This window comes from Heterocephalus glaber, unplaced genomic scaffold (assembly GCF_053883595.1).
Source record: "Heterocephalus glaber isolate CG9 unplaced genomic scaffold, H.glaber_assembly_v1.0 deba00000594, whole genome shotgun sequence".
In the NCBI taxonomy this organism is placed as follows: Eukaryota; Metazoa; Chordata; class Mammalia; order Rodentia; family Bathyergidae; genus Heterocephalus; species Heterocephalus glaber.
The window spans coordinates 21,821,107-21,846,567 of NW_028258151.1; the positions used below are offsets into that span (position 1 = coordinate 21,821,107).

Consider the following 25,461-nt stretch of genomic DNA (forward strand, 5'->3'; position numbering starts at 1 on the left):
CCATACAACAGAAAATTACTATGCAATCTTAAAAAAAAAGAGGGAGGATGGCTGGACATGAAGTGAGGCTGTAGTTTCAGAAGGTGGAGGTACAAGGATTACTTGAGCCCACGTCTTCAAGGGCAGCCTGGGTGACATAGCAAGACCCTCATCTCAAACAACAGAAATGGAGACGGGGGGGCAGAGGGGAGATCTTCCTGGAGCTCTGGAGCTAGTGGTGTAGCTAAATGGTAGAACACCTATTTGGCAAACAGGAAGCCGTGGGTTGGATTCCTAAGCACCAGCAAAAAAAAAAAAAAAGCTACAAAAGACATTTTCACTCATCACTGGTTTATACTGCTAGAGAAAACAGAAGTGTGAGTGTGTGTGTGTGTGTGTGTGTAGGGGGTTGTTTGTGTTTGTGTGTGTGTTTTAGTAGATTTAGGATCGTGCTAGAACTGATTGGTGACTCATAAACTTTCTGTTCAGTTTTTTACCTGGTGACTGGCTCAAACAAGTTTGATCTTAGACCAGTTTAGATCAAGTGAAATTCTTCCCATATGCTAAACATAATACTAACTTGACACGCCTGTTTCCGAAGTAACCAATGAAAGTGACTTTAAGCATTCTGTAAGTGGAGAAAAAAAACACTGCAAAAATTACAATCAGGGTGAATGCTGCCGGTAGTTTAATAATGGTGGCGGGAAGAGAAAGACGGGAAAAAAGGCCGAAGCCTATGCGGTTGTGCACTGATTAATCAGAAAGTGATAAAAGAAATTTCCTTTCTCATTATGAACTGTCTGTGATAACTTGCTAGTTATGAGAACATTTTACAGCAATTTTTAGCGGTTCCTAAATATTAAACTTATAAAAGCACAAAGCTGACATACATTATGTGGGTTTTTTTCTTTTTTTCCAGTATAGAGGGTGTAACCTAGGGCCTTGGTCATGCTAGGCAAACTCTACCCTAGCCGAAAGTTGATATTTTTAAAGCTCTATGGCAGTTGTTGGCGCTTTTTCCAATAAGCTAAGAAATGAACTTCCACTTAACCACCATTCTAATTTATATACCCAGTTCACACCAGCATCCTCGTTCTAAGAAGACATTTAGTAGACTGCAGAATCCCCAAGCTCGAAAAAAGGCGAAAATCTGCCAATTACTCGTCTCAAGAGGGCTCATCCTTTCAGAGGTACCCTGACCCTGGATCCCCGGGTTCTCTGTCACAACTTCCCAAGTAACTAAAGGGCGACAGCTCCAGCTCTTTATGTCTTCGCTTCACCTCTCTTTCCACTGCAAACTCCGCCTCTACTTAGCTGACTCAATTACCCAGGAATCAACAGATATCCTTGGCAGCCAGCCACAGTCTTTTGCTGCTGCCGCCTAGGACTTCTAGTTACTGTTCTCCTGGGTTCGATAAGAATTTGTTCTTTCCAGGGAGGGATATATGAAAAACTCGATACATTTAGTACCATGACATAATTTTTTTTTTTTTTTTTGGTACCGGGGATCGAACGCGGGTCTTTGAGCTTGTGTAGCAGGCGGCGAAACCACTGAGCTCAATCCCCGGCCCCATGACACAATTTTAAGCGCTTACGTTCCAGGCCAAACTACTAAACTCTGAATGTGGATTGGTTCGTGCACTGTTCAAATCAAACTCCACAAAGCGTGTACTAATGACACCTCGAGTCTCAGGTGAGGACAATAAGCCACAAGCCGCTCAGCATTTGCAGGGTCCCAGACCTAATCCACCAAGAGACCTGCTTCGGGCCAGGTGGTGTGAACCCCAGCCGCAGGAGTACACGCGCCGACTCGCAGGCCCTACCCAGGGAAATATTTCTTACCGGCCACAGGGCACGGCGAGCGGCCAAGAGATTTGGAGCTCAGCAGCCGTTGGCTTCACGCACCTTCAGGAGACACGTAACGGCGTGGGGCGGGAAAAGAGGCGTGGCTGTCCCAGGCCCCGCCCCGGCAGTTAACTAGCTGGGGGCGGCGTGGGAGCTGGGTTAGCAGAGCAGTCGCGGTGTCTGAGTTTGTGTATCTGCTCCCAGGGCTATGGCCACTGTGCAGGAGAAGGCAGCGGCGCTGAACCTCTCGGCTCTGCACACCTCCGCGCGGAAGCCTCCGGGTAGGTGTCGCGGACGTTCCGGGGGCAGAGCGGGGCGAGCTGGGGCGCTCCGACCGGGGTCCCCGTGCCAAGTGACGGAACCCGCAGCGGGGCGAGTCGGGCGCAGCTGTGGTCCCTCGGGCGGTACCTGCCGTGCGAGGCTCGCTCTCCTCTCGAGCTCGTGGGCTTGGGCCGCGGACCCCGCCGCCGCTTTCCAGCCCAGCTTTTAACCAAGTTTTCAAACTTTAACTTTGAGGCGCGTTGGTCTGTAAGCCTGCGGCGTGCCAGGCGCCTGGCAGTGGGTCTCCGGGACAGGCTCCACGTCTTGACGGGTGACAGGGGTGATCTGTGGAATTTGGACAGCTCTTTGCCCCCTGTCTTGGCTGCGTTACAGGACCCGGGGTCGAGTGCCGCTTTGGGCCACTTTGTTTTCCAGGTTGGTAGGAATCAGGCGCACTCGGCGCTTCTCCCCAGACTCCTCCAGGAGAGATGAGAGGTTGCTGTTCAGTAAGTTATCTTGGCAGGAACTTGGCCTAAGAGGTATTTATTAACACGTTGTGTATCAGAAGTAGTTCAGTGAATCAGGTTTGACCTTTTTGAAAAAAAAATACTTGACAAGAGGAGATAAGATGATGAATTGTGCCACCAGCTTAACCATATCTTTTGGAGGCTGTTGGTTTAGGATCTTAGTTTCTTCAAATGTTCAAACAAATGAACACAATCAGCCCTAAAATTCTGACCTTTAATCTGTCTACAGTTTAGTAAAAGAGTGACTCAGGTGGCTAGTAAAATACCCAGATTACCCCTTGGCTTTTTGTTTGAATGAGTTACAACTCTTCCCCCTTTCTGGAGTTGCAGAGTGTTGCCAGAATTGATTCCCTATCTGACAAAAGCTTTGCATTTGTAAAACGCCAACCACTGAAATCGTGGTGATCCTTTACTCACAGTTGTCCCACTTTTGTGTTTGTTTGCCTTACTAATTAATGCTCCTTTTAATTTCACAATGCTAATGATACAGCGTGAGAGAAAACCACTTTTCAATTGTGCTTTTCCAAAACAGGTTGTAATATTGTCCATAATCATTATATTCAGACTATTTCCTTAACTTACATTGTGAACAGAAGGGAAGTACTTAAAGATTTGGGAATTAAAAACCTAATATTGGGGAATGGGATAAAATAAAATTTATTAAATAAAAACCTAATGATATTGAAAACAGTTGTGAAGTCTTTAGGTTCTTTGTGAGGGAAACTTCCAGATTTCATCTGATTAAAGATATTGCGCCCTGTCTTCTCTGACAGCTGAAATAATTCTGGGCTTTGGACATTTGTGGGCAGGTTATTTATTTATTTAGTTAGTTAGTTACCAGGGATCAAACTCGGGTCCTTGTGCTTGCAAGGCAGGCAGTGAAACCACTGAGCTAAATCCCTGACCTGTGGGCAGGTTTTTAGATGATGTAAAGGGATATGTAGTCAAAAACTAGGCATATAATTGTCAGAGGGAAGGGTTGACATGCTGGTTAGCAGATTTGAATCAAAAGGAAAAGACTGCAGTCCTTAACACCAGGTGCCACTGCCTGTTCTCATTCTGCTTGCTTGTTGCAGCTGGAATCCCTAGCTGTTAGCATCAGTTAACTTCCCTCCCACCCTTGAGCTGCCTTGTCACAGTCCTAGCTAGCAAGGTAATGGGAGCCAAGCTTCCATGCCATTCCCTTTCCGTGTGCTCTGGCATGCAGCTGTGTGCTTTTCCTTTCAAACCTTAAACGAGCTACAACAACCGTGGAACCTAATTTAGGTAGAAATAAGGTCTATATGCTAACTTTCACCCAGTACTTAAAAGATACTTGTCTTTTAACACAGACAAGAAAGTGGTATGTTCTCGTGCTACTCCTGTGTACTGTAACCTAATTCTTTGGATTTGCCTGGTGTCACTTTCTGAGGGAGCTCAAAGTACTTCCCATATGGTAGCATTCATCTGTGTGAATTAAAGCAGGGACCAGTGCCTGCTTATGCATATACTTCTCTTTGCATATCTTGACATTGTTCTTGTTGGTGGAGGCTTTGTTTTGTATATTTTACCTGCCTGCAGCCTTCTTTTTAGAGACTGTCTCCAGCCTTTAGCGTATCCCTAATGTCAACGAGGAGGAAGATAAATTCTAGACTATCAAAATAAGTACCCAGTAAAAGTGTTCCAGTCTTGGTATTGGTGTTACAGGGAATTTTTTTCCACTCAGTCACAGCTGCCTGGTTGAAGTACCCCAAACACAATTCTTGTTATATTTATCTATTTTTATAAGATTATGGTTACTTTCCAGTAAATATAGTCATTTTCCTTTTTCACGATTCTATGAGTAGTGTTTTAAAACTTCTTTTGCAAAAGTATTTCTTAAATAAAATTCTTTAAAAAATGATTTTAGGACTTGCAGATTTTTTTTCTGATGGAAAGTTAAATTCTCTGGTATGTGTCACATCGTGTCTTCTCATCTTCTGGTGACCTTTAGTTGACTGAAGTCCTTTCAGAGCTTGACATCTAGATGGAAGGGCTGGGAAGAGGGTAAGCTCCTTAAATGTAGGAACTGTATACTCTGAATTCAGAGAAAGGAAGACAATGAAAGGTACCTTTTCTTTCTTTCTACCATTTTTTGTTTTGCTTTGTTTGAGACAGGTGCTATGTAGTTCAAACTGGGCTTGAATCTGAGCAGTCCTCCTGCCTCAGCCTCCTGGAGTGCTGGGATTATAGACATATGCCACTACACTCATCTTCTTTTTACTTTTTTAAATACCCTTAAAATTTTATAGTAGATTTACAGAGTCATGAAGTTCACGTATAGAATTCCCATATGCCCTACATTTAATTTCTCATGTTACTTTACATGCAACTGATCCATTTGGCAAATTAATGAACCAATATTGTCACATGATTATTAAATAAAGAGACCCACACTTACTCAGATTTCCTTAGTTTTTGCCCACTGTCCTTTTTCTCTTCAAGGATTCCCATCCAGGATATTACATTACATTGAGTCATCCTGTCCGTGACAGTTTCCCCCATCTGTTCATTGCTGGACACGGTATTAGCCACACTAACATATGTTGTCTTATCCTCACAATAGCTGGGAGAAGTGGAGTTAGTGCTGCCTTGCAACAGGAGAGTCAGGCAGTTTGCCCAGTTACTGGAAGGTGGTGGACCCAAGAGTGGGACACAGGTCTGTGGGATGCTAAAGTCTACGCTGATCTGACTCTATTCACAGCACCTGCCACTGGGCCTGCTTTGTTAGTACCAGTTTCCACGTCTCAGCCTGGGCTGTTGGGGCATCCTAAGATGTTCAACAGCATACCTGACCTCCACCTCGTAGGTGCCAAGAGCACTCCCCGCCAGAGTGATGACCAAAAGTGTCTCCAGACATGTCCTTTTGGGGGAAAATGACCCACTGAGAACCACTGGACTTAAACGCTTCTTTAAGATTGTTTTCTTAGTAATTAGTTAGCAACTGCCATTAATAAAGCTTTATTAACCAACTGTTTTATGTTGAGGCAGTCTATAAAGCAGTTAAATAATTTGAACGTTTATAAACCATAAGAAAATTTGAAAGAAATCAGGTATTAGTACATTGTTTCTTAAAGTTTTATGCAAAAAATATTGTCTAAATTACTTTTTTTAGTCTAATAGAAGCCTGACAATGAAAACAAAATTTTATATATTCATTTAGAGATAGCAGGTTTTAGTAATTCTGTGTGCACATTCACCTTACATTGGAATCCAGTTTTATATGTATTGATCTTCTAAGGATTTAATGTAATCTCACTATTTGAAGTGATTATAGAATTGTTTTACCCATAAACAGGTTTTCACAGCAAGGCAGGAGCTCCCTTGTAATATTTTAGTAATTTTATGACATGTCTGCTTTATGACTTGATTTTAAAGGAATTATTACTAGTAAGTTGATTATTTTATGTGCATCCTTAGAAATGAAGATGATTAGTACTATTTTGTTTTTTTTGGTACCAAGGATCGAGGACCTTGTGCTTTCAAGGCAGGTGGTGGAACCACTGAGCTAAATCCCTGCCCCTGATTAGTAGTACTATTTTAATTATATGTCAATATTCTATTTATTTATTTATATTTTTGTCAATTTTAATTTAATTTCCTGAATGTTGGTAAACTAAATTTTTGGGTAGAGTTCACATATGGGTGAAGGGCAGGTCTTGCTTTTGTGAAATAGCTATTGCTTCAGGCAAATAAAGATGAAACCACTGTAAAAATTAATGCTAACTACCTGAGATTTAATTTACAAGAATGTATAATGTTGGAGATCCCATTATAAAATAATTTCAGAATCTGGGCATGGTGGTGCATGCTTGTAATCCCAGCACTTGGGAGGCTGAGGCAGGAAGATCACTGTGAGTTCAAGGTCAGCCTGAACTATAAAGCAATAAAAACCCAGTCTCAAACAACAAAAAAATTTTTTCAAAGCCCCTTGTTAGACCACCTTCCAAGTTTTATATCTGATAAAGTCAAATTTGTCCCTATGTTTTGTTTCTTACTTGTAGATCTTTCATATTCTATTTAGTATTCAGTATTCTTACCTAAATGCAAAAGGTACACCTTCAGTCTTTGCATTCCTATAAGTAACAGTTAATATTTGAAACCAGCCTTAAACCTGGTGTTCAACTGTTGTATCAGTAGATGGAGAAACCAACCTACAGAGGTTAAATCTCTTACCCAGGGTTATGAATGCTGGTCTCTAGATTCCTTTGGTCATGATGCTTTTAGAAAACACTGGACAAATGTAAACTGAAAACCTCAGGATGGAGAGAATGGTGAATTTTAATGAGTTGTCCTGCTCATATGCAAGTGAGGGTTGAGGACAAGGAGCTGCAGCTTTAATTCTGAGTGCTGTACTTACAAAGCATTCATTGTGTACTTCTGGTCTCTTGAATCACAATAGGTCATCTTACTGGGCCGTGGTCTGCTACACTAATATTCATTTCAGCTCTTAGATGATGATAAATACATACTTCAAACCAGCATGTGGGGGCTCTGTGTTCAACTGGTGAAATCAGCATAAAAAAACAGGTTATCCTGGTGCGGTTTTGGCACATTCACATGTCAGGTCCAGGGTATATTATGTATTAAAGTATCTGCATGAACAGGAGCTAGTTTGGGTCTGTGGGTGGTGGTGCTTGAGGGGAAATATCCCAGGATGCAATGGCTGGGAATTAATGGTCAGTGAGAACAGTGGGGACCTGAAAGAGCTGAATCATATCAGCTGGAGGGCTCTGGAAACATGTGGCTCACAGGTGCCTAGTATCCTGCTCTAACCTGTTTTTTAATCTTTTATATAGTGTTATCCAACTTGCAAAACTTCCTGATCTCCCACATATAAACAGCAAGCCAGTATGGGGAAAGGTGTTCTTCACTTCTTAACTCTCCTTTGAAGATTAGCGTTTTCCACATCACAGGGTTTATATATCCCCTCCCCTCAATTGTTTTTGCTATTCTCAAATTAATAAGTGACTCTGCCTTGTTTGGGGGGTTTATGTGCTAACCTATTCATAGCTCAGGTGTTATGACTGTTTCATTTTTAATATTATCACTACCCCAGTCGGGCATGGTGGCATACTGCTGTAGTCCCAGCTACTAGGGAAGAAGAGGCAGGAGAGTCACTTGAGCCCAGGAGTTTGGGGCCCGCCTGGGTAACAAAGTGAGCCTCGCCCCGCCATTTCTTAAAAAAAAAGCAAAAAGCAAAAAACAAAAACAAACCCGGTAGGCAAAAAATCTGTTGGTTGGTATCTCAAAGACAATCTAATCTCTCCAAGTTTGAGTCTTGCTTGGCTTCCTTTCCTGTTAGCTTTATGTACTGTGGATAGTATTTATTATAGAATTTATGCTGTCTACTTTTTGAGTAGTAGTGATTTTAACTACCTTGGTTAAGGGTTTCCAAATCTTAGAATTGTTTGTTTTGTTTTTTCTAATCTATTCAATTCTCTTAAAGCTGTTAGTAAAAACAATAATTCCTGTCTTCAAGGAAATTCATGTCTTCAAGGTTAATTCTAAATTTGTTTACCTGGTACTTGACTTTTAATATATAATATTTAAGCACTGGGAAAAGCTAATATATATTTACTAGCTATATAATTAAGGAGAAGTTTAACTGTGCCTCAATTTCTTCAAAGTAAGATTATTAACTATTTCATGGAGAAATGTATCCAGATTAACTGAGTTCATAGTCTTTCATGTTGATTGTACTCAAATGTTAACTATTATTAATTTGATACAATAAAGATTTGAAAAACATTAAAAAGCAGACATTATGTTCATTTAAATCTGAGTTATCATTTCTGAGGTTTTATAAAAGTAAGAGTATTACCTGCTAGTGCTTCTTAGTCACTGTGGTTGGAGACAGCACAGCTGTTCCTAAGTTCTGGGTACCAAGAATGACCAGGACTGACTTTGAGATTACACCAAATGCTTGGTTCTGGCTTTATTCAGTAGAATCTAAATACTATACCAGTAATAAATCTAGTTGTAGCTTGATATACTTAGTTTTCAGTTCTTGCATTTCACATGATATGTAGAAGACTGGCAACAAATGCTTGTTTCCTACTGGTTTATCAATTAGCTTCAATTTTAAATTATAATTTTGATAAATGAAAACAATCCTGATCATTTAAAAGTAACAATAATCTGTGGGTGGTAAGTTATTCATCTACTTCTCTATTGAAAAGCTATAAATTAAAGGGCTCCTTCTGTGTTGTTTTCCAGTAAAAATGTTAAAATTGACAATTACAAAGTTATGCAATAAATGAATACAGTGTAAAGGTTCAATGCACTCTTTACATGTATTGCAACACAAGAGGTGAGTTCCAGATGACCCACTTAAAGTTTATGGCTCTGGGGTTGATGAGGATATAGCTCAGAGGGAAAACATGCTTGGCGTGCATGAGGCCCTGGGTCCAATCCCCAACAGCAAAAATAAAAATTTTTAAATGTATGTCTTTAATGCATTAGGTAGTTTCAGTGCCCTTTAGGAACTTGTTTTGATCTTACACATTCTATTCTGTTAAAGTAGGAAGGCAATTTCAAGTAGCAGTTTCTGTATAAGTCTCCTTATTCTTTACAGTCGTACTAATGTACATTGTTTTCCTTTTTAGACTGTGTTAGAGAGTAATAAATTTTCTACTTTTCTGCCAAGATATCCCAAACATAAAGGAAGTAATTTTTTTGTTGTTGTTGGTTTTTTTTTTTTTTCCAATTCCGGGGATCAAACTCAGGAACTTGCACTTGCAAGGCACCACTGAGGTAAATCCCCAGCCCAAGGAATGGGGAATTAAATTAGGACTACTGAGCTAGGTAGGCATGGTGGTACATGCCTTTAATCCCAGCACTTCGGAGGCTGAGGCAGGAGGATCACTGTGAGTGTGAGACCAGCCTGGGCTACATAGTGATTTCAGGGCTAGCCTCAACTACGTAGCAAGAGCCTGTCTCAAAAACAAAAATAAGGACTAAATTTTCAGAAAGTCATTGAAAAGTGTAATACTTACTGTGTTACATAGAGACATACTGTGAAAACATACTGTGTTAGTGGAGGAGAGAAGAGAGAGCAATGATTAGCTACATTCATTTCCATTAGTTTACTAAAACCTAAGGTCCATTTTCTTTTGATATTTTTTTCCTTTTCTTCTCTGCGATTTTACCAAATAATCAGTTCATTAAAAATGAGGAAAAATAGGAAAAAATTTGAAAACTTGAGTTTGGCAAAGATCTTGCTTTGTATTTCCTCAACCTACCCTATCTTTCTTTTAGGTCACAAGGTCCTGTTAGGAACCAAATTGCTACTTTGCCCTGCTTATAGTACTTAAATCATAAGCCTGCATAATAGGAACCTTTAAAAATATTAGTTTATTCCTGCAGCTTGTGTATGTGTGCGTGTCCGACTGATAATGTTTCAAAGTCATATAGCTGATGAGTCAGCTCCAGGACTACCATATCTCTTTCAACAGAATGTCTGGCAGTTCGCGTAACTGCCAAGAATCTTTTCCATCTCTCCTATAGAGATGGGAGCTGTTGCATAGGGTTGCTCCTGAAGATCAGGTAACTTGAGTTCTTTGCCACAAGGTCCTACTTGGTCTGCTACTCATTTTGGTCCCTTCTTCACACCCTCAGTATCACTTCCTACTGCCAGCTGCCTCCCAGTGCCGCTGGCCCAGCTGGCCTCCTTCCCATTCTAGGGGGACAGAGCTCACTCCCTCCTGAGGGCTTTTGCTTTTTCTGTTCTCTGCCCAGATGTCTGCACAGCTTGCTTCCTGGTTTTGCTCTACTTCTTGCTCAGATTATAACCCTATCAGAGAAGTCTTTCCTGACATCCCATTTAAAATAAGATTCTCACTGAGCTTGGTGGTTCAGCCCTGGAATCCCAGCAACTGGCTGGCTGAGGCAGGAGGATTGAAGTGAGTTGGAGGCCAGCTTGGGCTTACATAATGAGTTCAAGGCCACCCTAAACTACATAGCAAGACCCTGCCTCAAAAAGGGAGAAGGAAGCATTCTCTTCCTCTCCCAGCTTTAATTTTTCTTTTTCGCACTGTTTGAACACACGTGTTATTTGTATCTGCCCAGAAAGTCTCCAAAGTCTGTGAGAACAGGAACTTTATTTTGTTCACTGTATTGCATCCTAGCATATGGAAAACATTCAGCATATAGTAGCTACTAATTTTTTTTGGTACCAGGAATCAAACTCAGGACCTTATGCTTGCAAGGCAGGTGTGGTGCCACTGAGCTAAATCCCCAGCCCAAAATCATCATCATCATCATCATCATCTCCTCCTCCTCCTCCTCCTCCTCCTCCTCCTCCTTCTTCTTCCTCTTCCTCCTCTTCCTCATCTTTGTCGTCATCTTTTTCTTTTTTGTTGTCATTGTCAGCGGCGTCTTCATCGTTGTTGTCATCATCGTCATCTTCCTTTTTCTTCTTTCTTCTTTTTTTTTGTGGTACCAGGGATTGAACTCTTTTTTGGGTGGTTTTTTGAGACAGGGTCTTGCTCCATAGTGCAGACTGGCCTCAAATTCACAGCAATCCTCCTCCCTCAGCCTCCTGAGTGTTGGGATTACAGGCATTACCACCACACCTAGCAGTAGGTACTAGATTTTTAACAAGTTGTCATTAGTAACAATATTAATAAACTGCCCTCATAATTTCTCCTTATTAACAACTTTGGAAATTGCCATTTTGCTTAAGGATTTCTTAGATTTTATGGCAAATGAAATACTAATTCTCCGTGATCTTCCCCTCTTCTAGGTTTCAGTGTGGCCCAGAAGCCATTTGGAGCCACATATGTGTGGAGCAGCATCATAAACACTCTCCAAACACAAGTAGAGGTCAAAAGGCGAAGGCATCATTTAAAACAGCACAATGACTGCTTTGTGGGTTCCGAAGCTGTGGATGTGATTTATTCGCACTTAATTCAGAATAAGTACTTTGGTGATGTCGATATTCCTCGGGCCAAAGTGGTGAGAGTGTGTCAAGCACTTATGGACTACAAAGTATTTGAAGCAGTTCCAACCAGAGTCTTCGGAAAAGACAGAAAACCTACTTTTGAAGATAGTAGTTGCAGCCTGTATAGATTCACAACAATACCTAACCAAGACAGTCTATTAGGCAAAAAGAACAAACTATATTCACCTTCTGGGTTAGTATAAAATGTTAGATTATTGTGGGGAGGTTGGTAGGATTGTCTATTTTTTTGAGACAGACTGGCTTTATATTCTAACTGCAAAGCGTGTGTGTATGTATATAGGGTACTGGGGACTGAACCTACGGGCTTCACACTGAGCAACATCCCCAGCCCTTTTTTTTTTTTTTCCAGTACTGGGAATTGAACTCAGAACCTTGTGCTTGCCAGGCAGGTGCAATGCCACTGAGCTAAATCCTTGGGCCCTCCCCAGCTCACCCTCCCCTTTTTTTTTTGGACTGGGGATCGAACTTGGGACCTTGTGCTTTGGAAGCATGCAGTGGAATCACTGAGCTAAATCCCAGACTCCACCCCCAGCCCTTTTAAAATGTTTGTTCATTTGTTCTTTCGTTCATTCTTTTTTTTTGAGACCTAGTCTTCCTATGTAGTTCAGGGTGGCCTTGAACTTACTATGGAGCCTAGGTGAGCCTTGAACTAGAGGTGATCCTCCTGCCTCAGCCTCCTGAGTGCTAGGATTACAAGTGTATACCACCAAGCCTAGATCCCTTTTTGAAAATTTTTAAATTTTGAGACAGAGACTTGCTAAGTTGTCCAGGCTGGGCTTGACCTTGTGATTCTCCCACCCCAACCTACCCCAGAGTGCTGGGATTACAAGTGAGCACCACTACACCCAGCTCAATATGTTACTTTTATAAATTATGCATTTGCCTAACATCTGGATCTGTAGGTAAATTTGATAAGGTACAATGAAATTTTGTTAACTTTTTTTTTTTTGGTACCGGGAATCGAACTCTAGTCCTTGCGCTTGTGAGACAGGCACCAGAACCACTGAGCTAAATCCCCAGCGAAATTTTGTTAACTTTATCAGATAGCTCATAGATTTATTTGTTCATATTTTATATTTAGCAGAAACAATCCAACTGATTTTCATCCCTCAAGTTACATACAGTGTAAAACCTCAGCACATACCTGTAATTCCCACCTGCTTGGAACTCTGAGGCAGGAGGACTGTAAGCTCCGGGCCAGCCTGGACAATTTAGCAAGACCAGAAAATTAGCAAATGTGCAAAGTGGTATGAAAACAGAGAGAAGGTGAAGACAAGAAGAAAGATAAGATTATAGGGTGTCACTGGAAGTGCAGAAGGAGTATGGGAGTTAGAAGGCTGAGGGCTTCATAGCACATATGAACAAATTAGGGGTTTTTATTGTTTTTGAGACAAGGTCTTGCTGTGTTGCCAAGGCTGGCCTTGAGCTCCTGGCTGTAAGTGATCCTCTCACCTCCTCCTCAGTAGCTGGGACCGAAGATGTGTACCACCATCCCTGCTTAGTCTGGGAGCTTGGACTTGATCCTACAGGTTTTGGAGACACCACAGAAAGGTGAGATTGTACCTTGGAGCAGTCACCCCAGGCTGGGGGTGTGCTCAGTGGCGAGTGCTTGCCTCACTTGAGTACGACCCTGGGTTCAGTCCTCGGCAGTGAGCCACGAAAAGAAAGGCAAGGTTTAGCTCAGTGGTTTTGCCACCTGCTGTGCAAGCACAAGGACCCGAGTTCAATCCCTGGTACCAAAAAAAAAAAAAAGAAAAGAAAGGCAAGGCCAGCTTGACAGTTGTGTGGCCTGCAGAAAGGGCTGGTTTCAGTGTCTCAGTTACAGAAGATGAGAGCTGCACTGAACAGCATGGGGGAGGAGAGAGGATCGTTTAAAGAGGGATGGAGGGGGCACAATTGTGGGATCTTGTGATTGGCGCGATGATGAGTGATGGCACATAATGAAGGGAATGAAGACAGCTTTACCTTTTCCCTTGTGTTCTCAGCTGGACCATAAAGGTGATGCTGTAATTTGGTTTTTGGGGTTTTTTTTTTACCCTGGAACCAGGAATCAAACTCAGGACCTTACTGGCCAGGCAGGTGCAGTGGCACTGAGCTACATCCCCAGTGCAGTGATGCTGTAATTTGAAACTGTTGTGATTCAGATTTGACCAGGATGCCAGGGATTTAGCTTGGTGGTGCTGCCACCTGCCTCTCAAGGGCAAGGTCCTGAGTTTGATCCCCAGTACCAAAAAACAACCCAAACAGATCTGACCAGCAGTCAGAGTTTTAGTATACTGACTTTTCAAATATTTTTGTGTGTATTTAAAACATGGTAAAATTTATCTCTATATTCATGAAAGAAATATGAAGATAAGTGTGCCTCTGTCTCCAGGAAAGAAACAGGATGCTGCGTCTGCCTTGCAAGCACAAGGTCCTGAGTTTGATCCCTGGTACTGCAAAAAAAAAAATGGGAGAACATGAAGGCCACACTTTAAGATATAGTTCTCAACCCTGGGAACCAGAACCATTTAGGAATTTGTGGATTTAGAAGGGTAATTTGAACATATAAATACTATAACTCCCCTAGAAGGGTCTGGGACAGCATCTAGTAACCAAGCATATTAACATTTCTGTGGTGAACAAAGGAACATTCATATTAACTGGAATAAATAACCATGATAATCTCAAGACAAGTTTCATCTTCATAAGACTTCTGAATAAACTTTGGCTTTTTAAAGCTTTTTGGTTTCAGAACTATAGCCAAAGGAGTATAGCTGTGTATTTGGGAAATGATGAGCACTATCCACCAAAGAATACTCAGAAATAAAGAGAACTTATACAAACAGTAAGCATAATGTTCAGTTGTTTCATTATGTTTAATCCCAGTACCTGGGAGGATGAGGCAAAAGGATCACCATAAGTTTGAGACCAGCCTGGGCTACAAAGTGAGTTCAAGGCCAGTCTGAACTTACATAGCGAGACCATCTCAAAAAATCAAAAAAAAGTAAAATTGGGGACTCAAATTTTCACCATTGCATTACATCTAAATAAGTATTCACAGAAGAATTTAGAGTGTATTTTAGGTTTGAGAGAAAAAAGTGAGTTTTTATATTTTATTCCACTCTTAAAATTTGTAGTTGTGTTTTTGTTCTGAAATACAAGAACTCTCAAATACTGTCAAATACTGAAATATTTGTGGACCCATTAAATTCATTTCAGGTACACAGGTACACTATTTAAGTCATCTGATATCAGATCGGACAGTTTGGAAGATCTGTGGGAAAATTTAAGCTTACAGCCTGCTAACTCCCCTCGTGTAAATCTCTGTGTAACTCTGTCTCCACAAGGTAAGCTAAAGATGATGCAGAAAGTAAGAAATAGAAGACTAACTTCAATAAAGTGAAGTTTAACCTTTATTAGAATTTAAATATCCACAGTGCAGACAGCGAGCACACTATGTATTACAGCTGTTTGTATTAAGTTATAACAGAAGTCTATTATCTTTAACAAATGCATCAGTGTTACAACTCTTGAACACTGACTTTTGTCCTATCAGCTGGCAGAGGTTCAAATCTGAAATGTTTTGCATGCAGAGTTTTACTTAAAATATGCTCTCAGATGTTTCTTTCCCTAAGATTTTATTAGGTTCAATTAAAACTTCAAAACGACATTTAAAACATTAACAGAATTCTCATGTTCTTCCTTGTGGCAATGGAATGTAGTGTAATGACTTTAATTTCCACTCTCCTTCCCCCATCCCGGATGTGGAAACCCTGAGTGGAATAATCTGTAGCTAATAGTTTCAAACCAGTTTTGAGACTGAATGAATCATTCTTTCTTCCAAAGTCCTTATTAACATGTTATATGACTTGATCTCTTATCTCTGACAGATTGCTTTATATAGTACAAAGAATGAAAAGAATTCCTGTTGTCCAAAGTCTATTCTCCTACACTTTAAACAAATCTAGGATTGTTTTATTTTGTCCTAAGAAAGCACATCATAAGGTTGACTGGTTCCCTTCTCTTCCCCTCCCCTTCCCTCTGTTTTTCCTTTCCTTGCTATTTTTCTTCCTTCCTGTATTCCTTCTTTTTTGCCACCAGTGTATTAGCTTAGATCTGCCTAGACAAATATTGTGGTGAGCATATATAGTGACCATGAATTGTTACTTTGACTTTGTCATTTTTCCCGTGTAGTTATTAATGAAGTATGGCAAGAAGAAACAATTGGGCGCCTGCTACAACTTGTAGACCTTCCACTTCTTGACTCCTTACTAAAACAGAAAGAGGTTGTATCTAAAGTTCCTCAACCAAAGAGGCAGCCTGACATGATCAACAGCAGTAACTATCTGGATCGAGGGATTCTCAAGGCCTATAGTGACTCTCAGTATGTGCAACTACATATAATAATTTCAGTGTGTGTGTGTGTGTGTGTGTGTGTGTGTGTGTGTGTGTGTGTGTGTAGGTAGATACAGATGATGATTTTCAGGTAATCTTTGGAATTCTGTCTGTAGGATCAGATATGCATTGTCAGTTGATGTTATCAGTAGTTGAGTGAACAAAATTATGTTAGTCCAAATCAGAAAAACATTTCAATTTCATTTTTCATATTTCATATTCACTGTGTTTCATATATATAACTTTCTTGCTTTCTTTCCTTCCTTCCTTCCTTCCTTCTTTTTTGTGGTACTGGGGATCGAACTCAGGACCCTATGCTTTCGAGGCAGGCACAGTGCCACTGAGCTAAATCCCCGGCCCGTATACAACTCTCTTGGACATCAAGTGAAGAAAATGATTATGTTCTCTCTCTCTTTTTTTTTTTTGGTGGTGCACTGAATTGAACCCATTGAATTATATCCCAGTCTTTTTATTTTATCTTGGAGCCAGGGACTCACAAAGTTTTAAGTTGCTAAATTGCGCAGGCTAAGGTTAAGCCTGTGATTCTCCTGCTTCAGCCTCCCAGAGTGTTGAGATTATAGGCATGCACCGCCATGCTCATTTTGATTAGGCTGTATCTTCTTTGTTAAAATGTAGGCTGAATAGTTTCTCAAGATTCCTTAAAGGGATCTGCAACAAAATGGAACAGATCTGACAAATTATTGGAATCCTTTGGTGATACATATTTTTATACTCTTCTAAAATGCCCGTTTATAGTGTAATCCTAGCACTTGGAGCCTGAGGCAGGAGGATTGCCATGAGTTTGAAGGTAGCCTGGGCTATATACTGAGTTCAAGGCCAGTCTGAACTATGTAGTAAGACCCTGTCTCAAATCCTGTTTTGTGTGCGTGTGGGTCGGTGGGGGGGCGGGTACTGGTGATTGAACCCAAAGCCTCACACATACAAGGGAAGTGCTCCATCACTGAGCTGCATCCCAGCCCTTTTAATTTTATTTGAGATAGAGTCTCACTAAGTTGCCCAAGATGGCCTCAAACTTGGAATCCTCCTGTCTCAGCCTCCTGAGTAACTGGGAGAATAGGCATGCACCCCCACACCTAGCTGTAAATGCGTATTTTCTAATTAGTTTTATTAAAGAAATATAATCAGAGTGACTCAACTGTCATTCTGAATATAAATCTAAGGTTTGAAGACATACCTTCAGCTGTTAAGAAAATTACAATTTTTTTTCTTCCTTAAGGAAAGTTCTATAACAGTTCTTTAAGGAAGAGTCCTCATAGCTTTGCAAACTCTTCTCCTAAGTAAAATTAAAGGTTAAGCAGATAGTGTTCTAGTCAAGTTAAGGAGATAGAAATTTTTGAAAAGAATACAACTTATATTTTTGTACTTGTTAATTCCACACTCCAGTTGTCAAAAGTAACTATATATATTAACAAATTGAATATTAAGTGCTAGGGATTTTATTTTGTGAAATGTAACATTTTCTGAAGTTACTCAGCAGGCATTTCACTAGACATGTAATTGATTTAATTATTTTGAAAGTTTATTTTCCTCTGTTCTGGCCTAACCAAAGTGAGAGATGTTAGTCAGACACACAGCCCTGGTGTAGTCTACGTTTTATCGAGGAAGCACTGCTTTAGGAGTCCTGATGGGCCTGAGCAAGTAGCGTGGAATTTCTGAGTCTCCATTGTGAATGTAAAAAGTAGAGTTTGAAATCTGGCGTGCCTCACCTCTGTATTGTATAGTTTCTGTTTTTGCAAAAGAGGAAAACACATTCATCTAATTTTTAAAAATTTTGTAAAACACAATTTAGCTATATATTTAAAACTTCTCCATATCTTCAAGCATGCAGAAATTGATCCTGGGAGCAAGCCTTGAAATAGCTTAGGAAAGTAGGTTCTATGTGTGTTTGTTATCCCTCGCTTTTAAGAAGAATCTTTCCTGCTCCCCCCAGAGATGACAAGTGGCTCTCTGCAGCCATCGACTGCCTGGAGTACCTTCCAGACCACACAGTGGTGGCCATAAGCAGAAGCTTTCCCGAGCAGCCCCACAGAACAGACCTGGTGAAGGAGCTTCTGTTTGATGCCATTGGCAAATACTATAGTAGTAGGGAGCCTCTACTGAATCACTTATCCGATGTTCATAATGGAATTGCAGAACTCCTAGGTAAGTAAGATCTTCCTGGATACTAGATTGTATCTTTTGGAGAGAACAGAAAAATGTTTATTGTCTTAATGAGAGGCTGAGGCAGGAGGATCACAAATTCAAGGCTTGCCTGGGAAATTTACAGAGACCCTATCTCAGTAAAACATAGAACTGGGGATGTAGCTCAGTGCCAGGCCCAGGGTTTAATCCCCAATATTGAGGGCAGGGAGTTAATTGTCCTCAAAATTAACTAAAATAGTACTACTGCAAGCTGGGAGTGGATGTGGATTAGTCTGTGAAAAGTATGTTTTTCCAAAACTTTTAGGGTTCCTTTGGAAAAAGCTCTGAAGTTATGCAGGAACTTGTGGTTGCCACAGGAGAATGCTGCTCCCACGTACTGTAAGCTTAGCTACAGAGCAGCAGCTCTCTTCTTTAGAAGAATTTCCAGAACCATCACTCTCCCTTTAATCTTTGTAAAATAGGGAACCCTCTGCTTTCTCCTTCTACCAATGAGCCAGACTGTTGCATGTGCTTTGTTGAGAACAAACTGGGGGTTTCAGAAAATCCCTTCTATTTTTCTCAGGTAGAGATGTATATATCAGTGTCATACACATTGTGTCCCCTCAAAATGCATTGAGTTAATGAAAAACATAGGCTGAGAATTCATTTACAAAGCCAAGAGTTTGATTTACTGCCCTAAGACATTATATGACAAGGATTTACAGTATCGGTTGCCAATTTTAGAACAGACTGCCTTTATGGTGTTCGTCATTCATTTTGATTCTCAGTCTTGTTTTTGCTTTTGGAAATAATTTTGAATAAGTATACTCCTTAGCTTAAGCTGTAATTTGAGTTTTTTTCCCTTATTAGTCATATTTGGTCAATTAAAAGGAGGGTTTTTTTTCTTTTGGCTAAAGTAAATGGGAAGACTGAAATAGCCTTAGAAGCAACTCAGCTTTTTCTGAAGCTTTTGGATTCCCCAAATAGAGAAGAATTTAGACAACTACTGTATTTCATGGCTGTTGCAGCACATCCTTCAGAATTTAAACTACAGAAAGAAGTAAGTCTTGGGCCAGGCATGGTGGTGCATAGTTGTAATCCCAGCACTCGGAAGGCTGAGGTAGGAGGATTGCCACAGGATTGAGGCCAGCTTGGGCTACATAGGGAATTCAAAGCTAGTTTGAACTACATAGTGAAACTGTCACAAAAAAAGTCTAAATGTTTGTTATATTCACTATCCTTGATACTTACCCTGTGTCAGATCATTCTATCACCAGCATCAAGTATGCTGAAATGGATAACAGTTATTAATTGCCAGATGTGGTAGTACACACCTGTAATCCCAGTACTCTGGGAGGGTGAGGCAGAGGATGGCAAGTTTGAGCCTAGCCTGGGAAGTATAGCAACATGGCAAGACCCTATCTCAAATGTTTTAAAAAGGGGGGATGGGATGTAGCTCAGTGTGAAGGCCCTGAGTTCAGTTCCCAGCAGTGCAAAACAACAACAACAAACTATTACTATTTAATATTCCCTTAGTATTAAACAAAGCCTTTTTTTTTTTTGGTACTGGAGATCGAACTCCACCTTGTGCTTGCATGGTGCCACTGAGCTAAATCCCCAGCCCTAAACATAGCCTTTAAAAAATGTACCATGATATGTGTTTTATTTTTGTAGAGTGATAATCGAATGGTTGTGAAAAGGATATTTTCAAAAGCTATTGTTGACAATAAAAATTTATCCAAAGGCAAAAGTGATCTTCTGGTACTCTTTTTAATGGATCATCAAAAAGATGTTTTTAAGGTAAAATTCTGACAGTACTTAAATTGAGCTTATTTGTTATCGATCATTTATGTATAGACTAAAACCCATTTGAATAATGTCCTCTGTTCCTTCTTTTTCTTAAGATTCCTGGAACTCTACATAAAATTGTTAGTGTTAAGCTTATGGCAATACAGGAAGGAAAAGATCCAAATAAAGACACAGGTAATTTGAGGAATACTATTTCCATGATCCTATAAAGACAAATTCCTGTTGTTTATTTGAAGTTATTTTGCTATAGTTAATTTAAACTAAATTATAAAGATTCTCTTCAGAGTTATCCAGTCTTAGCAGAGAGCCTCCTGTTTAAAAAAGCAACTTGAGGGGCCGGGGATTTAGCTTAGTGGTTTCCCGTCTGCTGTGCAAGTTCGAGGACCTGAGTTCAATCCCCGGTACCAAAAAAATAAAAATAGAATAAAAAAGCAACTTGAGCCAGGTGTGGTGGTGCACACCTGTAATCCCAGTGCTCTTGGAGGCTGAGGCAGGAGAATTGCTGAAAGTCTGAGGCCAGCCTGAAGTATATAGGGAAACCCTGTCTCAGAAAACAAACAAACAATAAAAAATTTGACCAGGTTCAGTCAGTGCTTATCTTCAGAGCATTTACAAAATGGGAACATAAATATAAAACTACTGTATCACTTGATTTTTACAGTTAAATCTGAGGAATGGGGGAGGTAGTGGACAGGAAGGGGACTTAACATGAATCAAACTGTTATATACATGTGTCACCTCCCCATGGTGAATGTAATCATAACGTACTGCAAACCTGAACTAATGGCCAGGTGTGGTGGGACACCCCTGTAGTACCAGCACTCAGAGGCTGAGGCAGGAGGATTGCCATGAATTCAAGGCCAGCCTGGACTACATAAGGAGACCCTGTCTCAAAAAAAAAAAAGTGTACCAATAAAAATTAAAATAAATATGAGGAATATAGTCAATAACTGAACTTTTCCCTTTTTAAGGATATATTTACTGCCAGAGAATTGATCCAAGTGTCTATTCCAGCAGCACACAGAAGAAAACCAAAGATGAACTGTTGAATTTACTAAAAGCTATTGATGAGGATTCTAAACTATCTGCCAAAGAGAAGAAGAAATTGCTAGGTCAGTTCTATAAGTGTCATCCAGATATCTTTATTGAGTATTTTGGAGACTGAATTTCTAATGTCTGTATATAAGTTTTGTATTTTAAGAATAAATTATGTATCCCAAAGATCCAATCACATTTGGAAGTTCTAAATATGAAACTGTACTTAATAAAAAGGTTTTTTTATAAACTTGTGTGTCAGAAACTGAGTGGTAGTGAGATAGTGAATTGCCATGAAGTACTAATCTCTCAAGTGAGTTGATTTGTAGTTATAGTTTATAGGGCTCAACATTATAGGGATTTAGATGATTTGAGATGTAATTATATAAGAAGGCATTTAACAGTAAGGAGGTCTACCATTCCATATTAATAGGAGTGTGGTTTATACTTTTAGAGTTAGTGCTTGCTTCAGTAGCACATATAATAAAATTGGAACGATACAGAGATTAGCATGGCCTCTGTGCAAGGATGACATGCAAATTCATTAAGCATTCCATGGTTTTCGAGAACTACCTGTTCTACGTCTATTTTTAAGAGGTATTCCTTAATTAAAGATGCAAGATGGAAATTTAGGCTACGATAAAATGGATTACCACAAATTATAGATAAGTCAGAAATCAGACTATCCTAGTGCTTCCGAAAACATCATCACATTTTGAAATTTATTATGGGAAATTTCAAACATATACAAAACCTACTTGTACCCATCAACCAATTTCAACAATTGCCAATTTATGGGCAATCTTTCATCTACATCTCTACCCATTCCATGGGTCCACCCGAGCAAATTTCAGACATCTTATTACTTCATGTATTTCAGTATGTGTGACCAAAAGAGGACGTTAAAAACAACTACAGCTGAGAATGGTGGCATATGTCTGTAATCTCAGCACTCAGGAAGTGAGGCAAGTAGCTGCAAGTTCAAGGCCAGTCTGGCCTACACAGTGAGTTTAAGGCCAGGCTGAACTGTATAGGGAGACCCTGTCTCAACCAAACAAACAACCACAGTATTATCACTCATAAGTCCTGTAATTCCTTAATATCAAGGATGCAGTTAATGCTCAAACTTTCTGATCTTAAATGATTGTTGATAGTTTATTCAAAACAGTGTCCATAAATTGCAACTGATTAATGTGTTTCTTTGTTTCTTAAGTCTCTTTAATCTGTTGGTACTTTTCTTGTTTTTTTTGGGGGGGGGGATGGGGACAGGGTCTTGCTTTGTAGTTCAGGCTGGCGTTGAACTCAAGGTGATCCCCCTGTCTCAGCCTCCCAAGTGCTGGGATCACAGGCGTGTGTCACCATGCTGGTTTTTCTTTCTTCTCCATGCTTCTCCTTTTCGGTCTATTTTTGAGTAAACCTGGTTATTTGTCCTTGAGTTTCCCACAGTCTACATTGCTGACTGTAAGCCTAGCCTGTCCTTTATCATGTCTTTTATCATGGTCCGAACCCAAATCCAACATCTAACCCTAAACTGAAACCTTACCCTACTCTCTAACTCTAATCCTCACCCAAAAGCTTACCCTAACCCTAAAACTAATGCAAAACCTAACCTTAACCCACAAGGGGGCATCATGGTGGGTAAAACACACCCTGACCATAATTTTCTCATGCAAATATGTACTTTAGCCTAACTGTAGCCAGCTGTGCTATAGTTCCTTTATCATGTCCTTTATCCTTGTACATTGATCCTTAGAGCTAAAGTTTTTTTTTTTTTTAACTTTTAAACTAATGATTATTTCAGAACCACTGCACTGTCAAGACATATTTAGTAAGTAGAAAAGCAGTCTAACACAATGTGAAATACAATTTGAAGTTTTTCATCCCTAACCTTTTGGTTGTATTATGAGGCTGAATTTTATTTTATTTTTATTTTTATTTTTTGGTGCTGGGGATCGAACTCAGGACCTTGTGCTTGCGATAGGCAGCGGCACCACTGAGCTAAATCCCTGGCCCTGAATTTTATATTTTAACATAGTTTTTTGATGAGAGGTAGGGAAAACTTAAAAATGACACACTAATATGGTGACATTATCAGTAATTTTTGTTTTCTGATATAACTGATACTGGCTAGTCTTCAAGTGGAAGAAGGTCGAGGGCTAATATCTGTAATATAATAGCATAATACCAACTCACATAAAGCAGGGAAAATTAAGTTTTCTTGCATAAAGAAAGGGGGGGCAGCTTTCTTTACAAAGAGGAAAGATAATTCATGGCTTACGTGAGAGGAAGTTTTCAGAAACAAGCTACTAAAACTGGTGAGACAAAATAGTTGGCAGAGCAACTCTGTGCTGATTTACAATCTTTATTTTGCACATAATTAAGAAGCATGATTATTTGGCAACCAAAACTAACACCTTGAGGGGAAGACAAAAGGAACTGCTTAATGATGTACATGGTTCTAGAAGCAGCAACATTCAAACAGAATGACAATCTCATGGAAAACACCAGTAAACAGTCTATGGTTAATAAGCAAAAATAGGATAAAATTTTAAGAAAAATTGGTTATGAGAGCTGCAATTAGGAAACTAGAAAAACCAGCACAAAGCAGAGATGTGAGGAGAGATCCTCCCAGTGCTTCAGGGAGGTGACAGGGTAGCAGCTTACCTCCAAGAGCAGCTGTCTCCTTTTTCCCAGTCCCCTGTAGCCTCACACTGAACTCCTTTTCCCTTGAGGTAGTTTGACTTTCTAGTCCTTGAAAGCAAAGATCAAACTGGAACAGGCCAGGCACGGTGACGCACATTTGTAATCCCAGCGCTGGGGAGCTGAGGCCAGAGGACGTCCATGAGTTCAAGGCCAGCCTGACCTCCAGAGTGAGACCCTGTCACAACCAAAAAAAACTAAACAAACTGGTACATGGCTCAACATGTTTTCCATATTTAAAAGAAATAGTTCAAAACATATCAGAGGGCTGGGGATTTAGCTCAGCAGCATCTTGTCTGGCTGGTGAGTGCATGGTCCTGAGTTTGATTCCCAGTATCAAAAAAACCCACCAAAATATGTATCAGAGCTTACAGATAAACTATTCCATTCATGCCTGAAATCTTGAAGTCATCAATGAGCTGTACCACCATGTCTTTGTTTGGGTCATTGGGATCACTTTCTCGAACACATTTGAGCAATTTTATTTCATCCAAGGCTGTCTCTTTGTAATGCTGGGCACTTTTTACAACTTTCATTGCAACAAATCTTTTCCCCTGCATATCCCAGCACAGCCAGACAGTAGAAAAGTGCCCCCATCCTAGCTTTCTAATGACACGATATCGACCATTGAAAAGGTCTCCAATTTTCACTGGATGATAGCCACCTTTACAGTAATCCGCAGGGTCCTCCTGTTCCTCATCGTCTGATCCCAGGATCTCCTCCTCTGGCTCTGGGGGAGTAGGGTCTGGTGGTGGTGGTGGTGGTGGAGGAGGTGGAGGAGGAGGAACTAAAGGAGCTTTCTGTTGAGGCTCAGGCCAATCCATGAAATCAATACACTGGGTCAGAGAAAGCATTTCTTTCTGAAGAGGACGACTTCTCAGAGTTAACTGACATCAGCAGCTCAATCTTCTGCTTGATTTTTTTCCGGATTTCTCCCTCTTTTCGGCCTCCGTTTTCGGGCCTAAATGGCCAGCACTTTCCGGGGGGCTTCGCGCGGTGGCAGCGGCGGCGACGAGGAAACCCAGCCAGGTCGGGTTGCAGCCTCCACTCGCTCCGCTGGCCAGGAGGAGGCGGGAACCCCGCCTGCCCAGATAAACTATTCCAAACTAAATCAGAGTGGTTTTAGTATTGTCAGTGTCCTCTAAGTGTTAATCCTTCAAGGAAGATAAGGATCTCTTGCTATCATGTGGTTCTAGCCCGGCAGACTGCACATTAGAATCCTCTTGGAAGCTTTTATTACTTGCCTGGCCTCAAGTTCAGAGCTTTTAGATGATGGTTTTAGAATCCTGACCCTTCACATTCTAAACTAGAAACTGTGGTACATTAGTCTGGACTCAAGAGTGTGAAATGAATGTTTGTGAATCTTAACAGTCACAGTTTTTTAGGCAAATCTTCCTCTGAGAACTTTTTTTTCTTGGTACCAGGGATTGAACTCAGGACCTTGGGCTTGCCAGGCAGGCCCGGTGCCACTGAGGTGAATCCCTGGCCCACTTTTTTTTTTTTTAAAGCAAAAATAATGTACCAGTTGGTAAGTGGTGTGGGTGCTTAACATACTCAGTGTTTTGAAAGCTTTTAATCTATCCATCAGGTTTGTTCCAGTTATTTAAACAAGTTTCGTAAGTTACATGTAGATTTATTGCCTTTATTTTAAGGCATGCATCATTCATACTCAGTTAAAGCATTTTAAAAAGGTGAACAGTTAAATCACTTGCCTTCTATCTTTTAAAATAGGGCACCACAACTATTTGTATTTGCAGGTTGGTTTTTTGTTTTTTTTTTTTAACTGCTGCAGACCAAAAAAGC

At 40.4% G+C, this 25,461-nt stretch overlaps 1 protein-coding gene, 1 long non-coding RNA gene and 1 other non-coding gene across 9 annotated transcripts in view; 2 read left to right on the forward strand and 1 right to left on the reverse strand.

Annotated features, from left to right (window-relative positions):
* LOC147829539 (uncharacterized) overlaps positions 1-2,007 on the reverse strand; it is a 75,283-nt gene extending 73,276 nt beyond the window's left edge. For 3 of the 6 annotated variants that reach the window (XR_015448969.1, XR_015448970.1, XR_015448965.1), the window contains exon 1: positions 1,822-2,007. This is a non-coding gene — a long non-coding RNA (uncharacterized LOC147829539). The remainder of the gene's footprint in view (positions 1-1,821) is intronic. The other 3 variants (XR_015448967.1, XR_015448966.1, XR_015448968.1) reach the window with 3 other exon arrangements.
* Depdc7 (DEP domain containing 7) lies at positions 1,937-21,208 on the forward strand. 2 transcript variants are annotated; one of them, XM_087205537.1, is made up of 10 exons: positions 1,937-2,105; positions 11,377-11,767; positions 12,991-13,146; positions 14,797-14,924; positions 15,772-15,961; positions 17,924-18,135; positions 19,032-19,174; positions 19,789-19,914; positions 20,019-20,097; positions 20,895-21,208. In XM_087205537.1, the coding sequence occupies exons 1-10, from the start codon at positions 2,033-2,035 to the stop codon at positions 21,086-21,088; spliced, it is 1,692 nt and encodes a 563-aa protein (XP_087061663.1). In that variant the 5' UTR covers positions 1,937-2,032; the 3' UTR covers positions 21,089-21,208. The 2 variants fall into 2 exon arrangements, with proteins under 2 accessions (XP_087061663.1, XP_004852135.1); XM_004852078.4 differs by lacking the exon at positions 12,991-13,146.
* Positions 21,209-21,417: 209 nt separating this feature from the next.
* Positions 21,418-21,521, forward strand: LOC147829540 (U6 spliceosomal RNA). The gene has a single exon (XR_015449039.1). It is a non-coding gene; the product is annotated as a U6 spliceosomal RNA (small nuclear RNA).
* Positions 21,522-25,461: the final 3,940 nt, after the last annotated feature.

Coding starts and splice junctions, on each gene's coding strand:
- Depdc7 (XM_087205537.1), top strand. CDS start 2,033: ATGGCCACTGTGCAGGAGAAGGCAGCGGCGCTGAACCTCTCGGCTCTG. Junction 2,106..11,376: donor CTCCGCGCGGAAGCCTCCGG/GTAGGTGTCGCG, acceptor CCCCTCTTCTAG/GTTTCAGTGTGGCCCAGAAG. Junction 13,147..14,796: donor TTTGGAGACACCACAGAAAG/GTGAGATTGTAC, acceptor AATTCATTTCAG/GTACACAGGTACACTATTTA.